The sequence below is a fragment of the Euleptes europaea genome, chromosome 11 (genome assembly GCF_029931775.1).
Source record: "Euleptes europaea isolate rEulEur1 chromosome 11, rEulEur1.hap1, whole genome shotgun sequence".
NCBI classification, from domain to species: domain Eukaryota; kingdom Metazoa; phylum Chordata; class Lepidosauria; order Squamata; family Sphaerodactylidae; genus Euleptes; species Euleptes europaea.
Window position 1 is genome coordinate 21,256,082 of NC_079322.1, and position 17,473 is coordinate 21,273,554.

At 46.0% G+C, this 17,473-nt stretch overlaps 1 protein-coding gene across 1 annotated transcript; it reads left to right on the forward strand.

The window, feature by feature from the left end:
* The first annotated feature begins 1,954 nt into the window (after nt 1-1,954).
* On the forward strand, nt 1,955-17,062 carry SFRP4 (secreted frizzled related protein 4). The gene is made up of 6 exons (XM_056857745.1): nt 1,955-2,399; nt 4,870-4,953; nt 5,070-5,135; nt 8,005-8,203; nt 13,039-13,102; nt 16,874-17,062. Exons 1-6 carry the CDS (start codon nt 1,955-1,957, stop codon nt 17,060-17,062), a joined length of 1,047 nt encoding a protein of 348 aa, XP_056713723.1.
* The last annotated feature ends 411 nt before the right edge of the window (nt 17,063-17,473 follow it).

Consider the following 17,473-nt stretch of genomic DNA (forward strand, 5'->3'; position numbering starts at 1 on the left):
CCTTCAGGTTCCCTGGCCAATCTGGCCTGGAGGAAAATTGCTTCCTGACCCCAAAGTGGCAATCAGCATTATCCTGGGCATGTAAGAAAGGGGCGTGAGAGCCAAACACTGACACGACCCTTCCTGCCCTCCTTCTCATGATCTGCCTAAGTCTCTTACAAAGAAGCCCATGCATGATCTTGGGGCTAGGCTTTGCCCAACTCTTACCTTGGCATGTTTTTAATTTGAAAGATATATAATGAGATGCGCCTCCTAATTTATGTCTCGAAATGATGCTCCTGCATCATAGGTGGAAAGTTTAACATTATTTCCAGCTGGTTGCATTTGAAGATAATTCTCACTTCTTCCTGGTGTCCCAAGGGAGGAATCCCCCCCACCTTCCTTTTAAAATGCATGGTAAGAGTGCTGTGTAGTGATTAGAGTGTTGGGCTAGGATCTAAGAGACCCATGTTCGAATCCCTTCAGCCATGGCAGCTAGCTGGCTGACCTTGGGCCAGACACACCTTCTCAGCCGGATCTACCTCACAGGGTTGTGAAATACTAGTCATGATGCATACCCATTCTCTCTAGTATCAGAGGAGCATGCCTATTGTACTAGGTGCTGTGAAGCACAGGCAGGATGGTGCTGCTGCGGTCATCTTGTTTGTGGGCTTCCTAGAGGCGCCTGGTTGGCCACTGTGTGAACAGACTGCTGGACCTGATGGGCCTTGGACTGATCCAGCATGGCTTTTCCTATGTTTTTATGATAGAACAGAGGGAGACAGAAAGATGTAACCTGCTTAGGATCCTCCCCCGGGGAAAAAAGGGGGAAGAAATAATAAGCACGGACGTAGTTCAACTGTATGAGCCCCACTAAGTGCAGTGTGATTTGTTTCCCAAAAATTGTATTTAAGACTGTAAGATTTCTTTGAGACTCCTTTGATTTACTTGCAATGCGTATTAACAGGATATCATCCACATTAGAGATATTTGTGGGTATCCATGGACGATTCTCTTTTTTAAAAAAAAATTCAAACTTATTCACATTCACTTATATCATTCCAGTCGTAGTATATAATATGAACAATTTCTATCTTATCACTAAAAAAAAGTATATAATTAACTTCCCCTCTTCCCTCCTCTATCCATTTAATATCTTTATTTCTCTCTTTGTGATTAAAGTCTAATTCATTATAATAACCCACGTTTATCCTTATCTTAAAACCCGATCTTTAACTTTGGTATCTCAATTACTTCAAACAATCTGAATCAGATCAAAACGTATCCCTTAATATTTCCCCAGTTAAGCTCATTGACACAGCCTGTGGTCCATGCCTCCCTTTCTCCCACAAATCCCATGTTATCCACGGACGGTTCTCGATAGCGAACTCTACAGGGCAGCCCCCTAGAGGCGGCAGGAAGAACCGCAGGCTTTCGACCAGGCGGGTCCGGACTTCGAAGAGAGGGAAAACTTTCCATCGGGCTGTTTGGAAAGGCGACCTTTGCGGGACGGGGGCATCCTGCCCCCCTCCCCATTCCCGGACCCACTCCGAATCCGTAGTCTGAATCCGTAGTTGCAAAGGCAAACGAAAAGAGACAGCGCTCCCCCCTCCCCTCCGCGCATGCATGCATGCATGCGCCTCCCCTAAATCTCCCGTCGGAATTTATTGCAGGCATCAAAGCCCTGCGAGGAAGGAGGGGGGGGGGAATGATCGCCGCGGTGAGAAATGCGCAGCCGGCGAGGACGTCGCCTGGGGGCCTGGGGGGGTGGGGGGGTGGAAATCGAAAGGAGGCGAGGTCAACCCGACGGGCGCGCCTGGGGAGAAGCCATCTCCCCTTGCCCCCCCCCCCGATCCCTCCCCAGCAGGCCAAAGAGACCGATCCCGTCCCGCCCCGGCTATAAAGGCCGCCCCGTCGGGGCGAGGGCTGCGGCTCGGCGTCCGCTGGCCCCAGAGGAGAAGCCCCCCGAGCGGCGATGTGGGCGCTGTGGCTGTGGCTGGGCGCCTTGCTGCGGCCGTCGGGGGGCGGCCCGGCGGGCTCCCCGTGCGAGCCGGTGCGCATCCCCCTGTGCCGCCGCATGCCCTGGAACCTGACGCGCATGCCCAACCACCTGCACCACGGCACGCAGGACAACGCGGCGCTGGCCGTGGAGCAGTACCACGAGCTGGTGGCGGCCGCCTGCAGCCCCGTGCTCCGCTTCTTCCTGTGCGCCATGCACGCGCCCCTCTGCGCCCCCGAGGTGCTGCGCGAGCCCGTGCAGCCCTGCCGCTCGCTCTGCCAGCGCGCCCGCGACGGCTGCCTGCCCCTCCTGCGCCGCTACAACCACTCCTGGCCCCACGCCCTGGCCTGCGACCACCTGCCCCAGTACGAGCGCGCCGTCTGCATCGCCCCCGAGGCCGTCGTCACCGACCTGCCCCAAGGTGAGCCCCCCCCTCCCCCGGGGCAGGGCGCCTGCAGCCCCATCCTCAGCATCCTCAGCATCCTCAGCATCCTCATCCTCTTAGTTCTGTTCGCAAAAGATTGTACAATTTCATTTTAGACGGGAGAGGGGGAAGTCGCTTGATCGTTGAATTGGAAAGATTATTTATTGGCTTTCACGGTCAGAGTTCATTGGTTCTCGTAGGCTATCCGGGCTGTGTGACCGTGGCCTTGGGATCTTCTTTCCGGTCGTTTCGCCAGCAGCTGTGGCCGGCATCCGCTGGCGAAACGTCAGGAAAGAAAATACCAAGACCACGGTTACACAGCCCGGATGACCTACGAGAACCAATAGAAATATTATTGGTTTTTCTCTTTATTATTATTATTATTCTATTGTTTTTATGGATATGTTAAATGAAGAAAAAATAAAAAATATATGTATTTTTAAAAAATCATCATCATCATCATCCACTAGCGTGGCGTCGGGGTTAAGAGCAGGGGCTTGGAGCAATGGACTCAGAGCTGGAGAACCGGGTTGGTTTCGCCGCTCCTCCGCGTGAAGCCAGCTGGGGACCGGGGGCTAGTCACAGCTCTCTCAGCCTCACCCACCTCACAGGGTGCTTGTTGGGGGGGGGAGGGGATTGTAAGCCGCTTTAAGACTCCTTAGAGGTAGAGAAAAACGGGGTGTAAGAACCAACTCTTCTTCTTGCTAGAGAGCCAGTGCGGCGTGGTGGTTTGGAGCGGTGGACTCTGAGCTGGAGAACCCGGGTTGGTTTCTCCGCTCCTCCGCATGAAGCCAGCTGGTGACCGTGGTTTAGTCACAGCTCTCTCAGCCCCACCTACCTCACAGGGTGTTTGTTGTGGGGAGGTGATTGTAAGCCGCTTTAAGACTCCTTGTGTGTGTGTGTTAAGTGCCATCAAGTCACTTCCGTCTCATGGCTACCCTATGAATGAAAGTCCTCCACAATGTCCTATCTTTGACAGCCTTGTTCAGATCTTGCAAATTGAAGGCTGTGGCTTCCTTTATTGAGTCAATCCATCTCTTGTTGGGTCTTCCTCTTTTCCTACTGCCCTCAACTTTTCCTAGCATGACGGTCTTTTCCAGTGACTCTTGTCGTCTCATGACAGGACCAAAATACGACATCCTCAGTTTAGTCATTTTAGCTTCTAGGGTCAGTTCAGGCTTGATTTGCTCTATAACCCACTGATTTGAGATTCCTTAGAGGTAAAGAAAAACGGGGTGTAAGAATCCAACTCTTCTTGCTAGAGAGCCAGTGCAGCGTAGTGGTTAAGAGCGGTGGTTTGGAGCGGTGGACTCTGATCTGGAGAACCAGGTTTGATTCCCCACTCCTCCACATGAGTGGCAGGCGCTAATCTGGTGAACCAGGTTGGTTTCCCGCTCCTACCCATGAAGCCTGCTGGGTGATCTTGGGCTAGTCACACTCTCTCAGCCTCACCTACCTCACAGGGTGCCTGTTGTGGGAAGGGAAGGCGGTTGTAAGCTGGTTTGATTCTTCCTTAAGTGGTAGAGAAAGTTGGCATATAAAAACCAACTCTTCATAATAATAATAATAACTTGCACCTGGAAACATCTCACTGATTTTAGTGGAACTTTCTTTCCAAGGAATGAGTTGTTCATCCCAGGCATCTTTACTCAGAAGTAGGCTAGGAAATAGGCCCCTCCCTATTCCTTCTGAATTACTGCCCGCTTAAACTTTGCCATGCTAGGAAAATTTGAAGGCAGCAGGTAAAGGGGAAGACCCAATATGAGAGGGATCGACTATCAAGGAAGCCAGAGCCCACAGTTTGCAAGACCTGAGTAAGGCTGTTAAGGATAGGACATTTTGGAGGACAATGTTTTGTAGGGTTGCCATGAGTCGGAAGAGACTGGACGGCACTTAACGCGCACGCACACACTCAGTTTGCTAAGGTCACCTGGGTGCAAGTTGTGGACCGGGAGGGAACAGAGCAGATCTGTTCGTTTAAAAAGGCTGCTTGCTTAGTTGTTTGTGTGTTTTATTCTGCCATTTCCAGGGTCTTAATGATGCTGGTTTTAACTGATTAATATCTATTTTCCGAATGTACACATTTTCATTTTGTATACTGGGAAACCGCAGTGAGCGCACCAGCAAAAGCGGTATGCAAATAGATGGAATCAGTGAAGACCCCTGCCTCCTACCAGTTCCCAGGGCTGGAGCCAAGGCTGTGATCCCCATGTGCACGCGTTGACTTGGGAGTAAATCCCATGAGGCTCGATGGGATTTGCTGCTGAGTATCGGCCATACATCAGCTTTGAAAAGGGATCTCCGGAGTTTCCCGGGAGGGTTGCAGGCATCGGAGGGAGGGGAAATGCCTATCCGCAAAGGTGGGAGGGCTAGATGCTGTCGAACTGTGTTCAGGATGGACGAGCTCCCTCCCTCCAGACCCTTCCTGAGCAAATCCCTCAGGGCCTTTTTGTTTTCCCTTGTCCAGAAGACGTGAAGTGGATTGACTTAGCGGATGACGTGATGGTTCAGGAGAGACCTCCGCCTGAGGAGTGTAAGCAGTTCAGCCCCGGTGAGTCTCTCCTCCTCCTCCGCCCTGCCAGCCTCCTGAAAACAAATCCCGGCACTGAAAGTATCCCGGGTGACATATTCCCCGTCTCTTGTTATTCTCTCTCTTTTACCAAAAAGGTCAATGCAAATGTAGGAAGATCAAGCCAACGCTGGCCACGTACCTCGCCAAAAACTACAGCTACGGTAAGTTAATTTTTTAAAAATCCCTGCATTTTGTCTTTAAGTGTTTGAACTCACCTCTCTTCCTTCTTGGTGTGATTGGGATGATTTTCATCACTGTATCGTTTTCCCCACCTAGACTGCTGTGGACAAGATCTCTTTTCACGATTATGAAATCTGATTCATTCCTTAGCCAACCAGTATCTTGAGGGAAACTGTTTAAAAGAATTCGTCCCTTCTGGTTTTTCCCAGTTTCCTTGTACTCTTTCCCACATTCTAACTAAGAAAAAAGCATTGATCTTCAGGAGATGGAAATTCTCAGTTAGATCAAATACAAGCAGTTGTTAATTCCAGATAGATGTTTGATGATGGTACATTACAATGAACCTATCTAGCTTGTGGTCTAAGTTGTGAAAGCACTAAAATAATTGTTTAATTGAAGACCACTGTGGGCTTCAAACAACGTGGTACCTAAGGCTCTTTGGATACAACCTGGAGTAAGGTAGGCAGAAGTCCATTTGAAATCTATGTGTTTTTAAGTTACTTAAATGAAAGTAACTTAAATGAAAGTTTAGGGCTCCAATTCCCTGCACACTTATTTGGGATAAATCCCATTGCACTCACTGGTATTACTTCTGAAACATGCACAGAGTGGCTCCAGTGATTTACTCAGAATTACATGCCAATCCTAATCATGTTTATTCGGAAGCAGGTGCCATTGATTTTAATGGGTCCAGTTTTCCATAGGATGCACAACAGGATCAGGGAGCTTCCTAATAAATTTGCATGGGATTGTAACTGTGTATCCCAATTTTATGCACATTTACTCAGAAATGTTCCACTGAGTTTAATAGAATTTATTGCCAAGTGGGTGTGCACCATTCCAGCTTTCTTCTCCCCCCATCCCAGACTCTATATAGTGGTTAGAGTGTCAGATCTGGATCTAAGAGACCCAAGTTCAAATCTCTAGTGTGCCGTGAAGATAACATGTAGATGGGAAGAATGTTGTATGTCACTTTGGGTACCCTTTGAGAAGAAAGGTGGGGTATATAAGAAGTAAATAAAATAAATATATCTTGATGTGTAGATATGATTCAGCAAATGTGTAAATAATTTAGACTGAAGCCAGTTGACTTACTTCCAAGCAAAGATGTTCCATTTTGAGGTGGTAGACTTCTGTGGAAATCACAAAAGTAGGTCAGGTTCTTCCTTTAAATGTTAAAAAACCCTTTTATAAATTCAAATGATTAAATTATAAGTCATTTTAGAGAAGTTGGTATTGATTTTACTAAGTGGAACCATGTGAAAGAAAGAGAGAAAGAAAGAGATGTGTTTTATTGGGCAGTTTTGCTAGAACTAGAAAACTACATTACAATTACTTGCTTCATTTTCTAGATGTAAATGGGGTAAGCTTTTGTGCCAAATAAATATACAAATATCACCCAGCTTCTTTTCTCAACCATTTTACATGTTTTATTAGTAGTAATGTTAGCAGTATTTTATTACTCATTATTTAAACAACATCTAAAACACCCTTTTGACTAAATACAAGGAGCCAAATTGCTTTCCCGCAGGTTTAGAATCTTTGAGGTGGGACCCAGAGGGGACAGGCATAGGGTGCGATGAGATGGAATATTTTGCAGGGATCAAGAGATTTGATTATGAGGACTGGATCAAAACTTTATTATTTCCACATATGTACTATTTTCCAGCTCTTTAGTTCCCAAAACAGCTGATGATGAATAAAAATGAGATCATTAAATCACTGTTACACTGATCCATCTAAAGAGGTCCAGAAGCATAGGTGAACTTCTTCACACAAGACTTATTGGATCAGAATGAAATGGTAGGCGTAAATCTGATACGTATCCTGATATGCATCAGACTGCACATCCAAGAGCAGGGGCTATGAATGTCCACACTGCATTGCTTTCCATAGGATGCACATCTGAATGCACAGACCCATCTGCATGTCGAAACTTGTAAATCCATGATTGCTTTAACGGCAGCTGGAGGGACTGAGTCATAATATAACCACTTAGAGATATGGTATACCAGGAAAAGAAAAGAAAAACCCTCAGAACTTTTGAAAGAACAGACACATTTTAATACTCAGAAACGAGTTCCGTAATCCAAGGGGACATACTCCCTAGAGCTGTGATCCCCATCATCGTGCCTGGTGGTACCATGGTCTTTACCAGTGTGTTTCCTAGCATCCACTTTTGAAAAGAGCCAATCATAGCTTTCCTACATCTCAGTGGAGCAAGAGGTTGTTTTGACCCTGCTCTACTAGGTTGATAACTGCACACATCGTATATGAGAGACATATACAAACCAGTATTACAACTAGAACCAATCTGACCAGATGTTTTGAGTAATTGGTAATAGATTTTACAATCTATACACATGCCTGCTTTGATTTGAACTGTTTGTATATGTATTTGTTTATTTATGTAAATGTGTGCAGGCTTAACATGGGTTTTAATTAACCACGGATGAAGGCCCAATAGGCCGAAACGTGTTTGGTATGTGGTTACAGATATCAACCTTAGGAAATGCCATTGTGCTATTTTAATGTTTTTAAATATTTTTAACCTTTACATAGCGCTTCGAATAAATTATATTTTCAGCATTTTCAGCATTTATATACATATTTTTTTTCTTTCTACCCAACCTTGGGTACCGCTATTCTGACCTCCCACCATTTTCTGTTGGCCCCGCCATTAATGGCAGTCATTTTGTGGTGGTGCCCATTCCCTGTTACCATGTTCCAAAGTGCCTCCAAGCTCAACATGGTAGCGGACCCTGCCCTAGAAAGTGAGCTATGCAGAGGAGCTTGCTTGGGAGTAAATACACAGCATATCTATTCATCCTGTTGCGTTGTATGTTGCAGTTCTCCGTGCAAAAGCCAAGAGCCTGGAGAGAGGCAGCTGTAATGAAATAGTCACAACTGTCGAAGTGAACGAAGTCTTAAAATCATCAACTCCAATTCCCCACTCCCAAGTCCATCTGTATGCCAATTCGTCCTGCCGATGCCCACCTCTTGCACCAAATCAAGATGTCCTCATTATGTGCTATGAATGGCGCTCAAGGTAAGCGGCAATACTGTAGCAAGAATCTGCATTTGAGTTAAGAATGTTTTGTTCTCTTTTTTTGGCAAACATAATAAACAATTTTTTCTACCACTTAAGGGAGAATCAAACTGGCTTACAATCGCCTTCCCTCCCCCTCCCCACAGCAGATACCCTGAGAGGTAGATGGGGCTGAGAGAGTTCTAAGAGCTGTGACTAGCCCAAGGTCACCCAGCTGGCTTCATGTGTAGGAGTGGGGAAACCCAGTTCACCAGATTAGCCTCTGCTGCTCATGTGGAGGAGTGGGGAATCAAACCCGGTTTTCCAGATCAGAGTCCACCGCTCCAAACCACTGCTGTTAAACACTATACCACACTGGCTGGATGATCTTGCTAGCTGGGTGCTGGTATGTTAATGTCATTTTAATGCATGTTATATTTATTGTTCTAATGTTTAATTGATTTTAACTCTTGATTGTAGATTGTTTTATTGCATTTCATATTATTTCTATTTGTCTTGGGTCCTGAGCTGGTTGAAGGAAAGGCGGGCATATAAATGGTTTGAATAAATAAATATGCCTCCAGAGTGAGGCAGCTCCATGCATGCCTGTGAGATCTAGAGTTGCCAGATCCGGGTTAGGAAATACCTGGAAATTTTGGGGGCGAGCCTGAGGAGGGTGGGGTTTGGAAAGGGGAGGGACTTCAATGCCATAGAGGCCAATTTGCTAAAGTGGCCATTTTCTCCAGGTGAACTGGTCTCTATCAGCTAGAGATCAGTTGTAATAGCAGGAGATCTCCAGCTAGTACCTCGAGGTTGTCAACCCTACTAAGATGGGGAGACAAGAACTAATCCTTAAAAGAACTCTGTTAATCGGGTCAGTATCATCTACTTATTGAAGGGCTGAGAATGCAACCGTAGTGAGACCCAATGTGGTGTATGGCTCGTGTGCGAGAGTTATAATTGGACTGATCTAGGTTGAAATCCCTGCCCATTCAGGACGCTCACTGGCTGACTTTGGATCAATCGCGATCTCTCAGTCTGTGTTACCAGTGAGAGTTGTTAGCTTTTTGGAAGAAAAGTAGGATACACATTTGACTATTATTAATGATAAAATCTGAGCTCTAATGCAAGGGTATGGAGAGTGACATGACTGCCAAACTTCCCCCTTTCCTTTTCAAAGCAGAGGGGTGAGACAGGAGATAAGCAGAAATTTGTGTTTAAGCAAGGGTTAAGGGGATGGGAACAGAGCTCAGTGGTAGAACCCATGTTTTTCATACAGAAGATTCCTGGTTCGGTCCCTGGCGTCTGACGTTAAAGATATCACCTCTCAAGAAAGACCAGTGTGGTGTAGTAGTTAAGAGCAGTGGACTCTAATCTGGAGAACTGAGTTTGATTCCTCACCCCTCCACAAGTGCGGCGGATGCTAATCTGGTGAACCTGGTTGGTTTCTGCACTCCTCCACGTGAAGCCAGCTGGGTGACCTTGGGCTAGTCACTGTTCTCGTAGAGCTCTCTCAGCCTCATCTACCTCACAAGGTGTCTGTGGTGGGGAGAGGAAGGGAAGGAGATTGTAAACCGGTTTGATTCTCTTTGCAAGGTAGACAAAATTGGCGTATAAAAACCAACTACTCTTTTTCTTCTTACTTGAGACCCTGACATAATACTACCAATTAGAGGAGATAATACTTACCTAGAAGGACCAGTGATGAGGCTTAATATAAAGCAGTTTCTTATGTTTGTGTGGAATGAGTTTCCAGTTTTTATTCTGGTGACAATAGGATTGAAACTAAGGGGGAATGTGTCAGAAACATGATATTGATTAATCTTGTGGTGTTTGAGAATGTGGGAGCATCAGGGTTAAGCCTTTCAAAATAAATACGGCTCAGGAATGGGAAACGTTTAGAAAGACTTACATAATTCCAATATGGAACAAGTTTGCCGATGCTGTTTTTAAAGGTCACTGAGGTTTTCGTTATATATTCTTTGTCAAAGGATTGGGAGGATTCATCAAAAACAACATATTGTGTTTCCCATTGAACTTGGCAGTATGTAAACAAGGCTTAAGTTACAGTGGCTTTAAAAAATGTCAGAAGTAACGGTCACTTGCTTGGACGAGTGCTGAAAAAAATACCACATGCTTGTTTCCTATCGCCGTTTCCCCTTCCATGATTATATTGAGGGGATGAGTGGCATTTGTAGGAGATGTCTGACTCTGTCTTGGATTAGAGGAAAGCAGAAGTGTTGTGGTGAACTTGGGCCATAGCAAGAAAAGCTTCCTAGGGGTCTGGCTGGATCCACATTCGAAAATGTTCTCCTACCACAGCAGCAGCACAAGCATCCCCCCCTGCACTCACGATTCCAGTGTCACTTCTCGTGGCTGTCCCATGCTCCTTCCCCTTCTCATATCATCCCTGCACAAAAGCATATGTAATAAACAGCCACAACACCTCTTTGTACAACGTACTGCAATCACAAATATAATTCACATAGATGAGCCAACTGCATGAAATGACATTCACAAAACCATGAAGTATGTATGCCAGAATATAATATATCCAACCAATACATGCAACAGTCATTCAATAAACACAAACACTAATATCAACTATGCATTGATTCAGCTGTTTGCATTGATTCAGCTGTTTGCCTATGAACTGAGTTCTGGTGAATTCAAGTCACTACAGCTGCACTGAACTGACTTTATGTGAAATTGTTCTGTAACTTTAGGATTTTCATTGCATAGCAGATAGTTATTCAGGATCATAGCTGATATTAGTGTATGTGTTTATTGTATGATTGTTGCATGTATTGGTTGGATATATTATATTTTGGCATACATACATCATGATTTTGTGAATGATTTAATGAGGTTGGCTCATCTATGTGAATTTGTGATTGCACAAAAGCATAGGCACAAGAACAGTCACACAGGAACCCGGTGTGGCCCAAAACCTCCATCCCTCCTTTCTTTCTCTATCGAGCAGTGCTGCCGCACAGTTCAGAATGGAAGGGGGGGATCCTTTTAAAGCTCTAAAGGAGTGGCGGTAGAGATGCCAGGCCTGCAGGTAGGACCTGGGGACCCCCAGGAATTACAGCACATCTCCAGACTACAGAGATCTGTTCCCCTGGAGAAAATTGATGCTTTGGAGGGTGGACTCTGTGGCATTGTACCTTACTGAGGTCTATCGCCTCCCCAGGCTCCGCCCCCAAAATTCCATGAGTTACCCAACCTGGATCCTGCAACCCTATCCCCACCATCCCCTGCTGGTGGCCAGGGGGGACCAGGCAACCCTAGGTGGTGGTGAGCTGCCACATGGCATTTATTGGAAAGCATGGCTTAGCTTTGCCCCGCTCCCTATAGTGGCCATGGAAGACCCTCCAGATGGGAGCAGCACCTGCAGCCTCCCCTTTAAACTGGAGAAAGCGGGATAGGTAGATGATGGGTAGCCATGTTAGTCTGTCTGCAGCAGTAGGAAAGAGCAAGAGTCCAGTAGCACCTTAAAGAAGAACAAAAATTCTGGCAGGGGATGAGCTTTTGTGAGCCACAGCTCTCTTCTTCAGATCCTCAGGTATCTGAAGAAGTGAGCTGTGGCTCACGAAAGCTCGTACCCTCGTTCTTTTCTATGGTCAGGCAACAGTGTCAGTAGATGCCATTAAACAAATGAAAATAATGCTCTTTTATCATTGAAGGTTGCTTGCTGGGGTAAAGTGTAGACGACTGGGGAAGGCAGTGGCAACCCACCCCATAAACAGAGTCTGCCTAGTAAATGTCGTGATACTGGGGGTCACTGCTGGCCAGAGTGCTTTTCAGGAGTTGCTTTTTCAGTGCAAGCTGCTACAAGCCAAGTAGATCACGATGGGTAGCTCGCTGTATGAAGAAGTGAACTGTGTCTCACAAAAGCTCATCCCCTGCCAGAAACTTAGTCTTTAAGGTGCTACTGGACTCTGGCTCTTTTCTACTGCTGGAGAAAGTGAGGTTTATGTTTTCTTTAGAACCAACGGTGGCGAATCCCTACTTCAAACCAATGTATTTTTTTAATGTTTTGTTTATTGATGATACTGAAATCATGAAAATAAAGGGACACACAACTCATAGAAGTTAATTTATATAAATGTCGGTAGTCCCACATGTTTATCAATATTGTTTTTGCTAATGAGGATATTAGAAAAAGATAAAGAAAAATTAATCGTTATGGGCATGTAGTGGTGGAATAGTGCCATCAAGGCACAACTGGCTTATGGTGACCCCTTGGGGTTTTCAAGGCAAGAGATGTTCGGAGGTGGTTTGCCATTACCTGCCTCCATGTAGGCTGCGAGAGTTCTGAGAGAACTGTGACTAGCCCAAGGTCACCCAGTAGGCTTCATGTGGAGGAGAGAGAATCAAACCCGGATCTCAAGATTAGAGTCCGCTGCTCTTAATCATTATACCACGCTGGCTCTCATTATGGACAAAATCCTGCCCAAATGAGAAAACAAACGAACAAACAAACATTGACTTCAACAAAATGGACTGAAGCATGAGTTGACCTCTCCCCCTGCAATCAATGGATCTTAAAAAGTGCTTAATTTGGGTTGGTCTGTCAGGTGTTTTATTTGCTTAGTACATTTCATACATTATTCTCCCCTCCTTCATCCTCACAACAACCCTGTGAAGTAGGCTGAAAGAGGAGAACTAGCTCAAATTCACTCGGCATGCTTCCATAGCGTAAGTGGGGATCTGAACCTGGGTTTCCTGGATGTTAGTCTGACACCTGAAACACTGCACCATGCCGGTCTTCTTATAATGGGACTTCTCTAAGTTGGAAATGAACTGTATCTTCTGTTCTGCCCTCTTTGATGTCTTAATTGAAATTTCAGGTTGATGCTTCTGGATGGGTGCTCAGTTGAAAAATGGAAGGACCCCTTGAGCAAAAGATTCAAGGTAAGTTCATTCACGTTACGCTTCCCTTCTTCCAGAACAGGATGCAATTCTTACTCTGGAGATGCCAGGGATGGAACCTGGGACCTTCTGCATGCCAAGCAGATGCTCTACCCCTGAGCCACAGTCCCTCCCCATTGGCTACAGCTTGTTATCATTGGCTACAGCTTGTGCTGTGGCTAGTGAGTTAACCGCATGTGTACAAGAAGCCATATTCAGGAGCACATGAACTCCGCCCCTGTCTGTATGTCTACAAGCCACTTTTCTGTGGACAGAAGACTCCGGTTTTCCCCTTGCACCACAGGATTTCAAGAGGATGGACTCCAAGGACCACTTCCTTGGCATGCTCATCACAGTCTCTTCCAAAGGGTTCCAGGGGATTTTTTCCTCTTCTTTTCTTTTTCTCCCTTCCACTATTTATATTGCTGGAAATTCCCTCTGAAACATCTTTTGTTGGGCTTTCCCAGAGAAGCCAATTTTGCTGCTCACAGAGAGTCTGGCTTTTTGAAGTGGCTGGATAGCATTCTGCACGCTCTGCCGATTTCCCCCTTAGATTGCAGATCGGCTGCGGCATGCAATCTATATTTTTAGAGCGGAGGTTTAAAACGCTTTGTGGTGGTGCAAGCTGGAAACGACTTGAGCGGCAATGGAGATGTGGGGGAATTGGGAAGCACAATCGTTTATACTTATAAGACCCCCCCCTTCATACCCCCCCACAACCATAGGGAAGTTGCTTGCTTAAACCATTATCCTTTGTAGCAGAGAAATCCATGAGGATACCACAAGCCCATTGGCAGGGGCAATGGTGTGCAGTGAGGAGGGCTGCCGACAAATGCGTGGGAAAGGCACATGAACACATAGTTGCAGCTATGGGGGACAGCCCAGTGAGGAAGTGGCTCCCACATGGTCGTAGGAGCACAGGTGTTACCGAAATCACTAGTACACGTGCAGCCCCTGTAGGTAGCAAAAGCATCCTTCTGCTTCGTATCTACGGGACCGCCTCCTGGTATGTTCCCCAGAGAAATCTTTGTTCATAGAGTAACAATCTATGGGTGGTTCCCAACCCAAGGAACATCTGGCTGGCCTCGGCCAGGGCTTTCTCTGCCCTGGCCCCTGCCTGGTGGAAAAGTCTCCCCAGTGAGATCAGGGCCCTGCGGGATCTTCAAGAATTTCACAGGGCCTGCAAGACGGAACTATTACGCCGGGCTTATGGTTGAGGCCAACTATGGTTCTCCCTATAAATATTGGCCTCCTTAACCCCCCCTCCCGTTGATCTTCCCCCCTTGTTTTAGACTGTCCTGGGATTTGTCCACCTGCTTGCCCGGCTGCAGCCGGATATTTGCTTTTTTGTGAAGTACAAACACAGATTTCAATCCTTTCCATAACAAATGACCTCCTACTAAGGAAGGAAATAAAAAGGGGGAATTGAAGACATATGAGCCTGCTTCCTGAAGATGGCGGGGCAGCTCCAGAGAGGGAAATAAACCAGACTGGAGAAGCTCAACATAGCAGGGTGGGAAAAGCCATCCATACAGTTGGGGTAACCGACTGGGATCCAAAACCAGCTACAAATTGGACAGACTGAGGAATAACTTTTTATATATTTCTGCTAAGATTGAGGAGGGGAAAGGGTACTGGCATTGGAACGTGGGAGTGATGAAAAGTCCATGTCTCTGGAGATGAGCTCATTTGAAAAGGTTTTTTTTTGGTCCTTGTGCGCATTGTGGAGGGGAGTTTTCTTCTTTTGCATTAGAGGTACAAGTATCAAGGAGTGTTCCTTTAGGGAGATTGAAAACTTATTTTATTTTTATTTTTTTCGAATTTATAACCCACCCTCATCTTCAGCAAACCAGTCTCAGGGCGGCTTAGGCAAGTATTGATGGCTGAGTATTTTACATGATGGAGTAGCCTGTGAGATAAAAAGGAAATAGCTGGGGCTGGCCTGGTGCTCATTGTCTTGATTATTTGGGTCATTCACTAAGTCCACATTATCAGGGAGGGGCCCTTAGCTCCTTGGGGCAAAAGGCCTTTCCGCTGACTCCCCACCAGAGACATGGTTAATGGAGAAGCTGTCTTCACATTCCATACACGCCCTCAGCATGACTCACAGTCATTTTGATATCAGTTTGATCCAGACTCCATTTTTCATTGCTAGGCCCATGCTGCAAATGTTGCATGTGTACAGGGATCAAAATGCAGGTCCCCTGTGAGAGGAAGTCCCGGGGGCATCGTTGGTGTCATCAACATTTTATTTCTACCTCCTTCTACTCAAAGAGGCGCAAGCTGTCTCCTCATTGGGAATCTGCACATCTCCTTGACAAAGAACGTGGCATGAAGCTTCCATGCGATGCCTATGAAAACTGTTTCTAAGGTGTTCTGCCCCCCCACCCCAAAAAAAGAGGTTGCATTTATATAATCAGACTTTCTGTTGGTTTTCTATTCTTCCGTTGCCCTTACCTGGATTTTATTGTTTCCGTTCCTTCTGCTGTTTTAATTGTTGGTCCTGTACTAAAACAAGAGGATGATTTGAGAGAACGCAACGAAAAGAGGAAATCCCTTTCTTCTGCTGGCCCCAACTGCCTCCCTTACCAGGTCTCCTGTTGTGGCCTGTCTGTCCACTGTCTCTGCTGCCCCTTGGCAGGGCACTTGGGGGGGGAATGGGAGGGAACAGTCATCTTGCTGATGGTGCGATGTTACTTCCAGAGCAAACTTGGAAGTGACATATCTGCGTTGGCATGACACTATAGGATACCCCCAAAATTCTTTGGTAAAACTATAGCGTTTTGGAAGGATCCTAGAGTGTCATGCTGGCATGGTGAAGTCACTTCCAGTTTTGCACTGAAAGTGATTTTGTGCCTTTGGTGCAATGTTAGGGTTGCCAGCTCCGTTTTGGGAAATACCTGAAAATTTTGGGGGTGGAGCCTGAGGAGGGCAGGGTTTGGAGAGGGGAGGCATTTCAATGCCATGGAGTCCAATTGCCAAAGTGGCCATTTTCTCCAGGTGAACTGATCTCTATCGACTGGAGATCAATTGTAATAGTGGGGGATCTCCAGCCACCACCTGGAGATTGGCAACCCTATGCAGTGTCATTCCCTCCAACCATATCCCCATCCTTCTTCCACTACTTGCCAGCCTATGGCTGGCAACCCTATGCTCTGGGCCTCAGCAAAGTTGTTTTAGGTTGACTAGGAAACCAAAATGGCGGTAAAGATCATGCAGGGTACTCTCACGAGATCTCATTACACTTTCTTTGCCTAGCAAACCCAAAATGGTGGCTTTTGAAAATTTATTCCCACTTTTTAAACCTTTCGTATTTTTGGGAATTACCCTAGGTTTTCAGCTCTGGGTGGCCCGTTTTGTGGATTTTTGGATCCACACCAGACAGCCACCCTTGCCTTTTAGAGATATGATGGCCCCAATTTAATTGATAATCTTCTGATAATTATACAAGGACATTTCTTGTTATCTGAATATTTTAGATTTTACTTGATCGTTGCCTGGGGGAAATGTACACTAAGAACAGCAGTATATAAATCTTTTAAATAAATAATGATAAATAAATGCATTCTGGGACTTCATGCAAATGGGTGGTTGTGTGGAAGGGATACCATTGGATGCTCTGCGTGGAGGGGGGCGCACACTTCCACCAAGTAATTATGCATATGCACCTCCCCCAGCTGAATGTATGAACCATGGCAAAGTTATCCTTGATCTGTTTTAAAGATTCCCCCCTTTCTCACTAACATGCTAATTTTTTTCAATTATTTTTCTTAGAGGTGGGAGCAGCGACTCCAAGAACTCAAGTTGCAAGCAGCCCCTAACAAAAAACAAAATGCAAGAACCTTCAGTCGCAGCGGGGCACCAAAGCAAAACCCAAAGAATACCAACCCAGTGCCTGGCGGCCCTAAGAAGACCAATCAACCAAGACGTGACCAGAAAGAAGTCAACACCAAAAATATATGAACTCCCAATTTTCCCCAGGAAAAGTTTTGCTTGCATGACAAAGGTCCCATTCGGCCTGAGTGGCGTATCAGTGTTCCCTGAACACATAAACATTCACAGCAACGTACCAGATAGCCGTTATTTGCTGCGGTTTACTTTTTACAGGACTGCCTTTTCCCTCTAAGCCACAGATATAGGCTTTGCGGCAACATCTGGTTGGTCGACGGAAGCCAATTGATTAGGCGTATATTCAGAGTAACCCATCATAGTTTTCCAATAAACATCTGGATTTGTTATTCTGCTATTCACACATGAATTTGGCAGGAGTCGGTGAACTTACCATGGCTGGCTTTACACATGTGCTCCAAATGTGGCAGTCTCTGTCATTTCCTTCTTCGTGATGAGACCTACCATGCAGAGAGGGCACACATC

Bases quoted from the DNA above. Each gene is read 5' to 3' on its own strand.
- SFRP4 (XM_056857745.1), top strand. From the start codon at position 1,955: ATGTGGGCGCTGTGGCTGTGGCTGGGCGCCTTGCTGCGGCCGTCGGGG. The intron at 8,204-13,038 runs GTAAGCGGCAAT...TTGAAATTTCAG, and splicing joins TGCTATGAATGGCGCTCAAG to GTTGATGCTTCTGGATGGGT. The intron at 13,103-16,873 runs GTAAGTTCATTC...TATTTTTCTTAG, and splicing joins CCTTGAGCAAAAGATTCAAG to AGGTGGGAGCAGCGACTCCA.